The 16,585-nt window shown below is 50.9% G+C and overlaps 1 protein-coding gene across 9 annotated transcripts in view; it reads left to right on the forward strand.

Annotated features, from left to right (window-relative positions):
* The window catches only part of LOC134908800 (uridine-cytidine kinase-like 1), a 157,410-nt gene that overhangs the window by 19,391 nt on the left and 121,434 nt on the right, over nt 1–16,585 (forward strand). For all 9 annotated transcript variants that reach the window (XR_010175794.1, XR_010175795.1, XR_010175796.1 and 6 more), the window contains exons 3-5: nt 9,421–9,527; nt 10,406–10,576; nt 12,057–12,128. Coding sequence is in view for 2 of the 9 variants with exons in the window: in XM_063914924.1 (XP_063770994.1) it covers nt 9,421–9,527; nt 10,406–10,576; nt 12,057–12,128 (350 nt within the window). In the remaining 7 variants the exon portion in view is untranslated. The remainder of the gene's footprint in view (nt 1–9,420; nt 9,528–10,405; nt 10,577–12,056; nt 12,129–16,585) is intronic.

Consider the following 16,585-nt stretch of genomic DNA (forward strand, 5'->3'; position numbering starts at 1 on the left):
CGGACCATCTAGACAAGGGAGACCCTTTTGGATAACAGATTGGCAAGTCCAGACAACAGATGCCATTCTTCAGGGCTGGTTGAGCGGTGTTCGAAAGTTTCTGGTTCCAGGGAAAATGGTCCATAAGGGAAAGTCGCCTGCCAATAAATCTGTTGGAAATAAGGGCCATATATATGGATCTAGCTCAGGCAAAGGACATTCTGCAAGGAAGACCAGTCCAGATCCGCTCAGACAATGCAACAGCAGTAGCGTACCTCAATCATCAGGGAGGAACTCGCAGCAAAAGTGTTAATGGAGGAAGTAACTCGCGTACTGAGACGGGCAGAACTCCATCTTCCAGCATTGTCCGCAGTGTTTGTTCCAGGAGTGCTGACCTGGAAAGCGGACATTCTCAGTCGACACACCCTTCAGGAAAACTGAATGGGCGTTACACCCGGAGGAGTTTCAGACTCTAGTAAAACAGATGGGGTCTGCCAGAGTTAGATCTCATGGCGTCCCATCTGAACAACAAAGTTCCAATATATAGTCAAAGACAAAGGATCCCGGGGCGATCCTTGTAGACGCACTGTCAGAAAAATGGGAATTTCATCTGGCATATCTGTTTCTTCCAATCTCCCTGTTACCCAGGGTGGTGAGGAAAATAAAGCAAGCAAAGGGGGCTATAATTCTAATAGCTCCAGCTTGGCCCAGAAGGCATTGGTACATAGATCTACTAAGGATGTCCGTGGAAGCTCCAATACTGCTCCCTCAACATCCAGATCTACTAATGCAGGGTCCTTGTTTTCACAACCATCTGGATCGTCTGTCTTTGACGGCGTGGCTGTTGAAACCTCTATCCTAAAGTCAAGAGGATTTTCACAACAGGTAGTTCAAACCATGCTTAGAGCAAGAAAACCTTCTTCAGCTCCTCAGCATTGGTGTAGTGTAAGGAGCATGGATCCAAGATCTTTTAGAGTATCCAGGATTTTGGATTTTCTTCAAGCAGGATTGGATAAGGGGTTAAAAGTAGCTTCCTTGAGAGTTCAAGTATCATCATTAACTGTATGGTTTCAGAAAAAGATTGCTAACCTACAGGATGTGTGTACTTTCTTTCAGGGAGTGTTGCACATCCAACCTCCGTTTGTTCCTCCTGCAGTTCCCTGGGATTTGAATCTGGCGCTTAAAATCCTTCAGGGGGCTCCGTTTGAACCACTTGAGAGCAGATCTTAAATGGTTGACGGCTAAAGTTCTCTTTCTACTGGCGATGGCGTCAGCTAGAAGAGTGTCAGATTTAGGAGCACTGTCATGTAAGTCTCCTTTTCTTTTTCATCCACTAGGGGTCACTGGAGTACTCTTGGGATATGGACGGGCTTCCGTAGGAAACAGCACTGAATATTTAAATTAGTAACACTCCACCCCTCCATATCCCTGAGCACTTACTCAGTGTTTTTTCTGTGCTGAACGTGGTAGCAGCTTAATACCTGAAGTCACGGTTTTGTTGAAGAAACTTTTATTTTTATTTTTATTTTTTCTACTATTTGTACACATCCCTTTCCCCCTTCCAAAAGGCAGGGTCAGGGATAGTGCAGCTGCTGATAGCAGCACGGGCGTGTCGGGCCTCTCTGAAAGAGCTCCCTCACAGCCCTCACATCCTCCTGCACTGGCTGGCCGGCGCTTACTGAAAAGCCCCGTCGGAGCCTCCGCACGTCTGCAGGAGTAAGGTATGTGAAACGGGGCGGTCAGCTCCCGCTGCCGCCCCGACGTGTGGGGACATAGTGTTTGATGACGCAGGCGGCTCTCCCCGCTCAGGCGCCCGCACGTTCGGCCACAGACCTCCGTGCAGGCACCGCGGCTCTCCCCGCTCAGGCGCCCGCACGTTCGGCCACAGACCTCCGTGCAGGCACCGCGGCTCTCCCCGCTCAGGCGCCCGCACGTTCGGCCACAGACCTCCGTGCAGGCACCTCTGATCGACTCTCACAGGCCGCCGCCCGCCGCAGCGCTAGCTTGATTAGCTGACCGCCAGCTATTATACAGGAGCCCACCGCTGGGAAACACGAGGCACATAGCGCTCTACGATACCCGCTGGGGGCCCACACGCTGCGCTGCCGCTGTAATAAGCTAAAAGAGCAGGCAGCCTTTACATGGGGGACAATAATAATAATAAAGCAGAGAAATATTGCAGCAGCAGGGGAATTGTTACAGTATAATCAGTGAATGTAACCAGCACTGTGATTATATGTATAAGTATAACATGGCAGCCATTTTTAACATGCTTCCTGTATCTTCCTCTGTGATTCCAGAAGATTCCTGTCTTACATCTCTACACCACCGGAGGCACAGGGGTGTTAGTGGGAATTTGGGATCAAATTTCATAGTACTGGCCACGTGTACTGCACTTGGCCAGATTTATATACAGAGACACCTTACTGCTATTTTACTGAGTCGTGCAAGTGTCTGTTTTTTGTGTATTGTATTGTCTGTCGCCATAATGAGTAAGGCACCAGCAAAAACTAAAAAGCATATTTGCAAAGTATGTGGCAGTGTGTTACCGGATGGATCTGCCACATGTAAAGTATGTTTTGTGGATTCCGTTCAGAATACCATTTCGCCTCCTGTTTTACAACCAATTTCCTCACCGGACCCTCCGTGGGGTATGTTAGTAAATGTACTGGAGAGATTTCAGACAGAAATGACCGCGGCTCGTCTGGAACGAGAAACGTTAAGATCTGAGTCTAGGGTGAGACCGCCAGAACTACCGGAGGCGTCTCAGCCTTGCGTACGGTCCAAATCCATTTTGGGCAAACGGGATAATTTTCATATGTCTTATGATTTTCCAGTGTCTGCTATGTTGCATTCTGACAATTCCATCCCAGACCTCACGGAACACGATGAGGGTGAGGAGGGCGAAGTGGAGTCAGATGGCGAGGATGTTAACAGTTCCGGCATTGATGATCTCATCAGAGCGGTACGGCAGTCGCTAAGGTTTCCTGAAGCTGAACAGCCTCTCACCAATGATCAGGTCGTATTTACTAAACGACGGAAGACGCCAGTAAGTTTTCCTGTGTCGGATTCTCTAAATCAGATGTTAGTAGAAACAAGACAGAATCCAGATAAACGGTTTTCTATACCTCGCAGATTTAAGTCTAGTTATCCTTTTCCAGACTCGGTAACGTGTACATGGGAGAATCCACCAATAGTTGATTCTTCAGTGTCAAAGCTTACCAAGAAATTAACCATACCAGTGCCAGCAGCTACTACGCTTAAAGATCCTTCAGATCGCAAGATAGAAACTATGCTAAAAAGCATGTATGTAGCAGCAGGTGTGATGCTAAGACCTGGATTGGTTGGCATTTGGGTAACTAAGGCGCTCATAATATGGCTTACAGAACTCAAATCTGTTTTACAGGACGAAAACCAGATAATTCAGGTAAATCAAATGATTGAGGCTGTAGAGTATCTCTGTACAGCGTCCACTGACGTCTGTCAGCTCACTTCTCGTATTTCATCTTCGCTAGTTACGGCACGAAGAGCACTCTACCTGCGTACTTATCAGGCGGAGGCAGAGGTCAAACGAAGTATAGAGGCGTTGCCTTACGATGGCAAGAAGTTGTTTGGGCCAGAATTGGACGCATGGATTAAGGAGGCTACGGGAGGTAAGTCTGTGTTCTTACCATTGCCTCCACCTGCGCCAAGAAGAAGGTACGCTGGACCTTCGTTCAGATCCTTTAGACCTCAGCCCTTTCGAGGACGTGGCAGAGGATCAGCCACGCCTGCTAGACGTGGTCGAGGACGTGGTTTCCATCAAACCAACACAACTCGCCAAGACGCTAAGGTTACCGACAAGCCAGTGGCATGACGGGTTACCAGCCCATCTCGGTTCTCCAATTGTGGGAGCACGCCTTCAGACGTTCCAGGGGGCGTGGTTCCACACATCCGCGGAGGGCTGGATTCGCAATTTAGTGTTAAAAGGTTACAAAATAGAGTTCGACTGTCTGCCGCCTCTGCGGTTTTTCAAGACAGGCTTGCCTCTGTCGGACGACAAGAGGACAGTTTTGCAAATTGCCATTCAGTCCTTACTGGATTCGGCAGTGTTGATTCCGGTCCCTGTACACCAACAGGGTCAGGGTTATTATTCAAGTCTATTTGTGGTCCCGAAGCCGGATGGCTCAGTCAGACCAATATTGAACTTAAAGGGCCTCAATCAGTACGTAACTTACTACAGATTCAAAATGGAGTCTCTACGTTCGGTGATTGCGGGGTTAGAGACCAAGGAATTTATGATTGCGCTAGACCTCAAGGATGCGTACTTACACATTCCAATTTGGCAGCCTCATCAGAAATTCTTACGATTTGCAATACGCCAGAACCATTACCAGTTTCAGGCTCTGCCGTTTGGCCTGTCATCAGCGCCTCGGGTATTCACCAAAGTAATGTCGGTGATGATAGCTCACCTCAGATCCCTGGGAGTGACAATAGTTCCGTATTTAGACGATCTGCTCATCAAAGCTCCGTCTCAACAGATACTTACCCAACATGCGCTGCTAACTTACAATGTACTGGTTCACCACGGTTGGATTGTAAATTTCAAGAAATCACATCTGATTCCGTCTCAACGCCTTCAGTTCCTAGGTATGATTCTCGATACGGTCAATCAAAGGATTTACCTACCACAACAAAAAGTACAAATGCTACGCCATCTAGTACAATTAGTACTCAAACCACGCACAGTGTCGGTACACTTGTGCATTCGCCTGTTAGGCACAATGGTGGCAGCTTTCGAGGCGCTTCAGTTCGGGAGATTTCACTCTCGTCCATTTCAGCTGAACGTGCTTGCCCAGTGGTCGGGCTCGCATCTGCAGATTCACCACAGAGTGAGGTTGTCACCAATAGCAAGAGTTTCTCTGCTATGGTGGCTCAAGGAACACAATTTAACCGCAGGAAGACGGTTCGGAGTTTGCAATTGGATAATTCTAACTACGGACGCCAGTCTCAGAGGTTGGGGAGCGGTAATTCAAAATTGTCAGCTCCAGGGTCTCTGGGCGGATCACGAGAAATTGCTGTCGATAAATGTTCTAGAACTCCGCGCAATTTTCAATTCGCTACGACAAGCAGTGCATATGATTCGCTCTCAGCCTGTCCAAGTGCAATCGGACAATGCGACGGCGGTCGCATACATCAACAAACAAGGAGGAACGAGAAGCAGCATGGCAATGCGGGAAGTAGCTCGAATCCTCAATTGGGCGGAATGCCACCAGGTGATATTGTCGGCCGTGTTCATTCCGGGAGTGGACAACTGGGAAGCGGATTATCTCAGTCGTCGGGATTTTCACCCAGGCGAATGGTCATTAAATCCAGAAGTGTTTCACATGTTGGTTCAGCGATGGGGTTATCCTCAGGTGGACCTGATGGCATCTCGACACAATCATCAAACGCTCCAGTATGTGTCCAGAACAAGAGATCCAAAGGCAGTCGCGGTGGATGCTCTCACTGTCGCGTGGCCGTACAGTCTTGTGTATCTGTTTCCACCGTTTCCGCTGCTCCCTCTGGTGCTAAAACGGATCAAAAGAGAGTCGCTCACAGTCATACTAGTGGCGCCGCATTGGCCTCGGAGAGCTTGGTTCTCGGATCTTCGAGGATTACTCGCAGACGATCCGTGGCCGCTCCCGATACGTCCAGACCTGTTACAACAGGGTCCGTTTCTTTACCCCGATTTAGCGCGGCTGCGTTTGACGGGGTGGCTGTTGAGACCGCCCTCTTAAAAAGAGAGGGCATTCCAGATTCAGTTATACCAACCATGTTACGAGCTAGGAAGCCGGTTACGGCAGCTCATTATTACAGAATATGGCGTGCATATATAGGTTGGTGTGAAGCTCGGAAATTTCCGACATCAGCTTTCAAGTTATGCCGCCTTTTGTTGTTTCTACAATCAGGGTTAGATGGAGGATTGCGTTTATCTACACTAAAGGTGCAGGTATCTGCTTTGTCAATTTACTTTCAAAGACGATTGGCTCTATTGCCGTCTATACGCACTTTTCTACAAGGTGTACTCAGGGTACAGCCTCCATTCATTCCACCTACAGCGCCATGGGACTTGAATCTGGTTTTAGATTTCTTACAGTCTTCATATTTTGAACCCTTACAACAAGTGGATATAAAGTTTCTCACTTGGAAAACAATTTTTCTCTTAGCCTTAGCTTCGGCAAGGCGTGTTTCAGATTTGGGTGCCTTGTCATGCAAGCCACCGTATTTGGTGTTTCATGATGACAGAGCGGAACTTCGGACGAATCCCGCCTTCTTACCAAAGGTAGTGTCATCTTTTCACATCAATCAACCAATAGTAGTTCCTGTGTTGACAGCACATTCTGGAACTCTGGATGTGGTTCGCGCATTACGCGTTTATGTATCCCGAACGTCTTCAGTTCGTAAGACGGATACGTTATTTGTTCTTTATGATGCTGCCAAGATTGGTTGGCCAGCATCTAAACAAACTTTATCCAGATGGATAAAACTGACCATACGTCAGGCTTACCTTCATGCTAGGTTACAACCGCCTACGTCAGTAACCGCTCATTCCACACGTTCTGTGGGAACTTCATGGGCAGCTGGTCGTGGGGCTTCTGCGACGCAGCTTTGCCGGGCGGCTACATGGTCTTCAGTGCACACGTTTGTGCGCTTTTACAAGTTTGATACTTTTGCGGCATCAGCATCTAGCTTTGGCCGCCTAGTGTTACAAGTGCCAAACAGCTCTCCCGCCCACGGGGGAAGCTTTGGTACGTCCCAAGAGTACTCCAGTGACCCCTAGTGGATGAAAAAGAAAATAGGATTTTGGTACTTACCAGGTAAATCCTTTTCTTTGAATCCATAGGGGGCACTGGACGCCCACCCAGAGCAGTTTTACCTACTTGTGGTTAGTTCTGAGGATCTTATGGTAACACACTTTCACCGACTGGTTCAAGTTACAAGTGCTGGTTAGGGTGTCAACTGTTAGTTGTCAGTAACGTTATGGGTTAACTTCGTTATTGTCAGTTATGTTATATGTAATACTCCATTATTAACCTCTCTTAATTCCTGTTCGGCTCAGTAAAAAACACTGAGTAAGTGCTCAGGGATATGGAGGGGTGGAGTGTTACTAATTTAAATATTCAGTGCTGTTTCCTACGGAAGCCCGTCCATATCCCAAGAGTACTCCAGTGACCCCTATGGATTCAAAGAAAAGGATTTACCTGGTAAGTACCAAAATCCTATTTTCTGATCTTTTATCCAGATGAAGCAGTTCTCAGAACTAGATCTGGTTATCTTCCGAAGGTGGTCTCAAAGTTTCACCTAAACGAAGAGGTTGTAGTCCCGGCTTTTCAGGTATCGGGACTTTCTGCGGGAGAAGCGTCGCTGGACGTGGTCCGTGCGTTAAGAATCTACGTAGATCGTACTAGTGCCATTAGAAAGACAGATTCTCTCCATTATCTACGGATTTCACAAGAGGGGATGGCCTGCTAGTAAACAGACGCTAGCACGATGGCTTCGAATGACTATTTCAGAAGCATACTCTCGAGCTGATCTCCCTGCTCCGGCTAATGTCTCTGCTCACTCTACACATAAGGTAGGTCCTTCATGGGCAGCACAACATGGTGCTTCAGCAGAACAGATTTGTATGGCAGCCACATGGTCTTCCATAAACACATTCATTAGACATTATGCCATGGATACTTTTTGACGCGGAATTCGGGCAAAAGGTTCTCCTGTCTAATCATGAGCATCCCCACCACTAAAAATGGCTTTGGGAATCCCAATGTTATCCTGTGGATAACCTGTGGACCCAGCCGGAGAAATATACGTTATGGTAAGAACTTACCGTTGATAACGGAATTTCTCCTATGTCCACAGGATCCAGAGGGTCCCACCCTGACGCACCTGATTTGAGGATGTAGACAATCACTAAACCTCTTCCCTCTTGTATGGAAGGGTGTGCATGTGTGTTCTTATCGCCTGAATAGGGTTCTACATGATACTCCTGCCTACTGCCTAATTGCGGTGAAAACAACTGATTTGACTGAGTCGGTGGGCGGGATTATATGGAGAAGCCCCGATGCATCCTGGGAGGCCAGAAAGCTCATGACTGTTTGGTGCCATTTCCGCTATCGCTCCGGCATATCCCAATGTTATCCTGTGGATACCTGTGGACATAAGAGAAATTACGTTATCAACAGTAAGTTCTTTCCATAACGTATATATGTATACACACCCCTCTGTAACACCCTATATGTATACACACCCCACTGTAACACTGCATATGTATACACACCCCACTGTAACACTGCATATGTATACACACCCACTGTAACACCCTATATGTATACACACCCCTCTGTAACACCGCATATGTATACACACCCCTCTGTCACACCGCATATGTATACACACCCCTCTGTCACACTGCATATGTATACACACCCCTCTGTAACACCGCATATGTATACACACCCCTCTGTAACACTGCATATGTATACACACCCCTCTGTAACACTGCATATGTATACACACCCCTCTGTAACACTGCATATGTATACACACCCCTCTGTAACACCGCATATGTATACACACCCCTCTGTAACACCGCATATGTATACACACCCCTCTGTAACACCGCATATGTATACACACCCCTCTGTCACACCGCATATGTATACACACCCCTCTGTCACACTGCATATGTATACACACCCCTCTGTCACACTGCATATGTATACACACCCCTCTGTCACACTGCATATGTATACACACCCCTCTGTCACACCGCATATGTATACACACCCCTCTGTCACACCGCATATGTATACACACCCCTCTGTCACACTGCATATGTATACACACCCCTCTGTAACACCGTATATGTATACACACCCCTCTGTAACGCCGCATATGTATACACACCCCTCTGTAACGCCGCATATGTATACACACCCCTCTGTAACACCGCATATGTATACACACCCCTCTGTAACACCGCATATGTATACACACCCCTCTGTAACACCGCATATGTATACACACCCCTCTGTAACACCGCATATGTATACACACCCCTCTGTAACACCGCATATGTATACACACCCCTCTGTAACACCGCATATGTATACACACCCCTCTGTAACACCGCATATGTATACACACCCCTCTGTAACACCGCATATGTATACACACCCCTCTGTAACACCGCATATGTATACACACCCCTCTGTAACACCGCATATGTATACACACCCCTCTGTAACACCGTACGCTGTGCCCCTCTGTCGCACCGCGCGCTGTACGCTGTGCCCCTCTGTCGCACCGAGCGCTGTACGCTGTGCCCCTCTGTCGCACCGAGCGCTGTACACTGTGCCCCTCTGTCGCACCGAGCGTTGTACATTGTGCCATCCTATAACTCTGTGTGACTCCTGGCAGGACTGTGTGGCGGCAGCGCTTCCGGGAAGACCACCGTCGCCAATAAGATTATTGAAGCTCTGGATGTGCCGTGGGTGGTCCTTCTGTCCATGGACTGTTTCTATAAGGTACGTGCTGTGTCCCGCACTGACCTCCAGAGGAGGCGGGGGGTGTAATGCAGGAGCCGTGCCCCCCTATGCTTCAGCTGTGTAATCACCAGCCTGTGCCTCCCTATACCTCAGCTGTGTAATCAACCTGTGCCCCCCCTATACCTCTGCTGTCTAATCGTCAGCCTGTGCCCCCCTATACCTCCTCTGTATAATCGTCAGCCTGTGCCCCCCTATACCTCCGCTGTGTAATCGTCAGCCTGTTCCCCCCCTATACCTCTGCTGTGTAATCACCAGCCTGTGCCCCCCTATAACTGCTCTGTGTAATCACCAGCCTGTGCCCCCCTATACCTCCTCTGTGTAATCGTCAGCCTGTGCCCCCCCTATACCTCCGCTGTGTAATCGTCAGCCTGTGCCCCCCTATACCTCTGCTGTGTTATCACCAGCCTGTGCCCCCCCTATAACTGCTCTGTGTAATTGTCAGCCTTGATACCTCAGCTTGAGATCTCTGCATTACTATTATCATGTAGGTTGTGTTTGTCTAGATGGGCCCGTCTCTTACATGCACTGTGATTGGCCGATACAGAGATGGAGCAGCTTCCATACTGTGTCACACCGCGTGCGCCAGTCTCCGATCTCGCTGTGTGTAGTGATTATCGGTCCTCTCAGAGAACACACAGCAGATCTAACGCGTTTTCCCTCCTGTGTATGTAGGCGTCAGAGGTTCATTGTGTCCCTTTACCCGGCGCATTTCTGCTGCCCCTTCTGCGCTCTCCTGAGGCTGACATTGTGTCCGCATTGTATTATTGTACCAAGCAGTGTGTTGTACATTGCTGCAGAGCCTGTATGTGTCATACCCATAAACCGCAGAGCGCTGATCTGCCCCTTACCCTCACCAGGTCCTCAGTAAGGAGCAGCAGGAGCTGGCTGCCAGGAACGAGTACAACTTCGACCATCCCGACGCGGTTGATTTTGATCTGCTGGTAAATGTGTTGCGGAAGCTGAAGAAAGGCAAAAGTGTCAAAGTGCCGGTGTATGACTTCACCACGCACAGCCGGAGGAAGGAGTGGGTGAGTGCGAGGGCAACACGCCCTGTATTGTGTATATACACACAGCACACTGTCCTGTGACCAGCCGGGGCGCGGTCTCCTGTAACTGGCATACTGAGAGTTATATAGTGGGAGGAGCAGGGTCCCCAGCAGCACAGAGTATATCAGGAGATGAGTGATGTGTCAGTGAGGACAGGGCTGCATGTGACAGGAGCAGTGACATGATGTGAGGAGGGGAATGGAGGCAGCAGGAAGCCACAGACTGAGAGTTATATAGTGGGAGGAGCAGGGTCCCCAGCAGCACAGAGTATATCAGGAGATGAGTGATGTGTCAGTGAGGACAGGGCTGCATGTGACAGGGGCACTGACATGATGTGAGGAGGGGAATGGAGGCAGCAGGAAGCCACAGGCTGAGAGTTATATAGTGGGAGGAGCAGGGTCCCCAGCAGCACAGAGTATATCAGGAGATGAGTGACGTGTCAGTGAGGACAGGGCTGCATGTGACAGGGGCAGTGACATGATGTGAGGAGGGGAATGGAGGCAGCAGGAAGTCACAGACTGAGAGTTATATAGTGGGAGGAGCAGGGTCCCCAGCAGCACAGAGTATATCAGGAGATGAGTGATGTGTCAGTGAGGACAGGGCTGCATGTGACGGGGCAGTGAGATAATGTGACACTTGTGCATGCAGTTCCCATGATCTGAGTGCAGGATGTAATTCTCATTGTCTCTCTGCATTCTGCATGTTTGGTCATCTGCACAGTAATACTACCCTTGACATGTGTTCAGGAAGTAATTCCCGGTATCTGTGCTCTTGCGCAGTACTGTGTGTGAATAGGGGTGTACCTCGCCCTCTGCGTTCTGACCCTGCTCTGTCCTGCGTGCCTCAGGAGGTCGGGGCTCTCAGTCAGTCTCTGTTACACTGATCATTCGCAGTGATCCTTATAGCTGACCAGGGGGTGTAGAGGGTGTATCAGTCATGTTACACCCTCTTTATTAGTATTCCCTCTAGAAATGAAATGGGGCAGGGCGCTGTACTCCACGCGCGCCCGAATCCGAGGCGGGGCATGTAAATTAGGGGGCGTGGCCACACTAATGTCATTTTAGTTGGCGGTGCGGCCCTCAGACGTTGCTGTACGGGGCGTCCGTGGCCTACGGCGTCACTGTTGGGGGCATGCCCAGCACCTCCGTCGGTGCTCGGCTTCCACCAGCTCTCTCCCATAGCGTGAATGGATGCTGTGCGCATGCGCACGCCATCTTTACACGCTGGGAGGGCAGGAAGCGGGCGATTGTTCTAGCAGGGTGCCGCAAAAGGGGCAGGGCGGGTTTTGCCTTTTAAAAAAGGGGCAGGGCGCGGCGCCCTGCTAAAACAGCCTAGAGTGAACACTATTTATATCCCCACCGCCCCCTCGTTATAACGCTGTCCTGTCCTGCTGCGTGTTATAGGCCCATGGCTGTATGGTGGGTATATAGCATGTACCTGATGTCTGCTCTCTCCTCACAGAAAACTGTATATGGGGCCAATGTGGTGATATTCGAAGGGATTCTGGCTTTTGCCAACAAAGAGCTTCTAAAGGTACCTACCTGTGTAACGCTCACTGGCACCTACCTCTGATCTCCCCCTGTGTAACACTGACGCCTACCTGCACCTTCCTCTGATCTCTCCCTGTGTAACACTGACACCTACCTGCACCTTCCTCTGATCTCTCCCTGTGTAACACTGACACCTACCTGCACCTTCCTCTGATCTCTCCCTGTGTAACACTGACACCTACCTGCACCTTCCTCTGATCTCCCCCTGTGTAACACTGACACCTACCTGCACCTTCCTCTGATCTCCCCCTGTGTAACACTGACGCCTACCTGCACCTTCCTCTGATCTCCCCCTGTGTAACACTGACACCTACCTGCACCTTCCTCTGATCTCTCCCTGTGTAACACTGACACCTACCTGCACCTTCCTCTGATCTCTCCCTGTGTAACACTGACACCTACCTGCACCTTCCTCTGATCTCTCCCTGTGTAACACTGACACCTACCTGCACCTTCCTCTGATCTCTCCCTGTGTAACACTGACACCTACCTGCACCTTCCTCTGATCTCTCCCTGTGTAACACTGACACCTACCTGCACCTTCCTCTGATCTCTCCCTGTGTAACGCTCACTGACACCTACCTGCACCTACCTGTGTAACGTTCACTACACCTACCTGCACCTAGCTCTCCCTGTGTAACGCTCACTGACACCTACCTGTGTAACGCTCACTGACACCTACCTGCACCTAGCTCTCCCTGTGTAACGCTCACTGACACCTACCTGCACCTACCTGTGTAACGTTCACTACACCTACCTGCACCTACCTCTCCCTGTGTAACGCTCACTACACCTACCCGCACCTACCTGTGTAACGTTCACTACACCTACCTGCACCTACCTCTCCCTGTGTAACGTTCACTACACCTACCTGCACCTAGCTCTCCCTGTGTAACGCTCACTGACACCTACCTGCACCTACCTCTCCCTGTGTAACGCTCACTGACACCTACCTGCACCTAGCTCTCCCTGTGTAACGCTCACTGACACCTACCTGCACCTAGCTCTCCCTGTGTAACGCTCACTGACACCTACCTGCACCTACCTCTCCCTGTGTAACGCTCACTGACACCTACCTGCACCTACCTCTCCCTGTGTAACGCTCACTGACACCTACCTGCACCTACCTCTCCCTGTGTAACGCTCACTGACACCTACCCGCACCTACCTCTCCCTGTGTAACGCTCACTGACACCTACCCGCACCTACCTCTCCCTGTGTAACGCTCACTGACACCTACCCGCACCTACCTGTGTAACGCTCACTACACCTACCTGTGTAACGCTCACTGACACCTACCTGCACCTAGCTCTCCCTGTGTAACGCTCACTGACACCTACCTGCACCTAGCTCTCCCTGTGTAACGCTCACTGACACCTACCTGCACCTAGCTCTCCCTGTGTAACGCTCACTGACACCTACCCGCACCTACCTCTCCCTGTGTAACGCTCACTGACACCTACCCGCACCTACCTGTGTAACGCTCACTACACCTACCCGCACCTACCTGTGTAACGCTCACTACACCTACCTGCACCTAGCTCTCCCTGTGTAACGCTCACTGACACCTACCTGCACCTAGCTCTCCCTGTGTAACGCTCACTGACACCTACCTGCACCTAGCTCTCCCTGTGTAACGCTCACTACACCTACCCGCACCTACCTCTCCCTGTGTAACGCTCACTGACACCTACCTGCACCTACCTCTCCCTGTGTAACGCTCACTGACACCTACCTGCACCTACCTCTCCCTGTGTAACGCTCACTGACACCTACCTGCACCTACCTCTCCCTGTGTAACGCTCACTGACACCTACCTGCACCTAGCTCTCCCTGTGTAACGCTCACTACACCTACCTGCACCTACCTCTCCCTGTGTAACGCTCACTGACACCTACCCGTACCTAGCTCTTCCTGTGTAACGCTCACTGACACCTACCTGCACCTAGCTCTCCCTGTGTAACGCTCACTGACACCTACCTGCACCTAGCTCTCCCTGTGTAACGCTCACTACACCTACCTGCACCTACCTCTCCCTGTGTAACGCTCACTACACCTACCTGCACCTACCTCTCCCTGTGTAACGCTCACTGACACCTACCTGCACCTACCTCTCCCTGTGTAACGCTCACTACACCTACCTGCACCTAGCTCTCCCTGTGTAACGCTCACTGACACCTACCTGCACCTACCTCTCCCTGTGTAACGCTCACTGACACCTACCTGCACCTAGCTCTCCCTGTGTAACGCTCACTGACACCTACCTGCACCTAGCTCTCCCTGTGTAACGCTCACTGACACCTACCTGCACCTACCTCTCCCTGTGTAACGCTCACTGACACCTACCTGCACCTACCTGTGTAACGCTCACTACACCTACCTGCACCTACCTGTGTAACGCTCACTGACACCTACCTGCACCTAGCTCTCCCTGTGTAACGCTCACTGACACCTACCTGCACCTAGCTCTCCCTGTGTAACGCTCACTGACACCTACCTGCACCTAGCTCTCCCTGTGTAACGCTCACTGACACCTACCTGCACCTAGCTCTCCCTGTGTAACGTTCACTACACCTACCTGCACCTACCTGTGTAACGCTCACTGACACCTACCTGCACCTAGCTCTCCCTGTGTAACGCTCACTACACCTACCTGCACCTACCTCTCCCTGTGTAACGCTCACTGACACCTACCTGCACCTACCTCTCCCTGTGTAACGCTCACTGACACCTACCTGCACCTAGCTCTCCCTGTGTAACGCTCGCTGACACCTACCTGCACCTAGCTCTCCCTGTGTAACGCTCACTGACACCTACCTGCACCTAGCTCTCCCTGTGTAACGCTCACTGACACCTACCTGCACCTACCTCTCCCTGTGTAACACTCACTGACACCTACCCGCACCTACCTCTCCCTGTGTAACGCTCACTGACACCTACCTGCACCTACCTCTCCCTGTGTAACGCTCACTGACACCTACCTGCACCTACCTCTCCCTGTGTAACGCTCACTGACACCTACCCGCACCTACCTCTCCCTGTGTAACGCTCACTGACACCTACCTGCACCTACCTCTCCCTGTGTAACGCTCACTGACACCTACCTGCACCTACCTCTCCCTGTGTAACGCTCACTGACACCTACCTGCACCTAGCTCTCCCTGTGTAACGCTCACTGACACCTACCTGCACCTACCTCTCCCTGTGTAACGCTCACTGACACCTACCTGCACCTACCTCTCCCTGTGTAACGCTCACTGACACCTACCCGCACCTACCTCTCCCTGTGTAACGCTCACTGACACCTACCCGCACCTACCTCTCCCTGTGTAACGCTCACTACACCTACCTGCACCTAGCTCTCCCTGTGTAACGCTCACTGACACCTACCTGCACCTAGCTCTCCGTGTGTAACGCTCACTGACACCTACCCGCACCTACCTGTGTAACGCTCACTACACCTACCCGCACCTAGCTCTCCCTGTGTAACTCACTGACACCTACCTGCACCTACCTCTCCCTGTGTAACGCTCACTGACACCTACCTGCACCTAGCTCTCCCTGTGTAACGCTCACTGACACCTACCTGCACCTACCTCTCCCTGTGTAACGCTCACTGACACCTACCCGCACCTACCTCTCCCTGTGTAACGCTCACTGACACCTACCTGCACCTACCTCTCCCTGTGTAACGCTCACTGACACCTACCTGTGTAACGCTCACTACACCTACCTGCACCTACCTGTGTAACGCTCACTGACACCTACCTGCACCTACCTCTCCCTGTGTAACGCTCACTGACACCTACCTGCACCTAGCTCTCCCTGTGTAACGCTCACTGACACCTACCTGCACCTAGCTCTCCCTGTGTAACGCTCACTGACACCTACCTGCACCTAGCTCTCCCTGTGTAACGCTCACTGACACCTACCTGCACCTAGCTCTCCCTGTGTAACGCTCACTGACACCTACCTGCACCTAGCTCTCCCTGTGTAACGCTCACTGACACCTACCTGCACCTACCTCTCCCTGTGTAACACTCACTGACACCTACCCGCACCTACCTCTCCCTGTGTAACGCTCACTGACACCTACCTGCACCTACCTCTCCCTGTGTAACGCTCACTGACACCTACCTGCACCTACCTCTCCCTGTGTAACGCTCACTGACACCTACCCGCACCTACCTCTCCCTGTGTAACGCTCACTGACACCTACCTGCACCTACCTCTCCCTGTGTAACGCTCACTGACACCTACCTGCACCTACCTCTCCCTGTGTAACGCTCACTGACACCTACCTGCACCTAGCTCTCCCTGTGTAACGCTCACTGACACCTACCTGCACCTACCTCTCCCTGTGTAACGCTCACTGACACCTACCTGCACCTACCTCTCCCTGTGTAACGCTCACTGACACCTACCCGCACCTACCTCTCC

Source organism: Pseudophryne corroboree, chromosome 4, assembly GCF_028390025.1.
Source record: "Pseudophryne corroboree isolate aPseCor3 chromosome 4, aPseCor3.hap2, whole genome shotgun sequence".
NCBI classification, from domain to species: Eukaryota; Metazoa; Chordata; class Amphibia; order Anura; family Myobatrachidae; genus Pseudophryne; species Pseudophryne corroboree.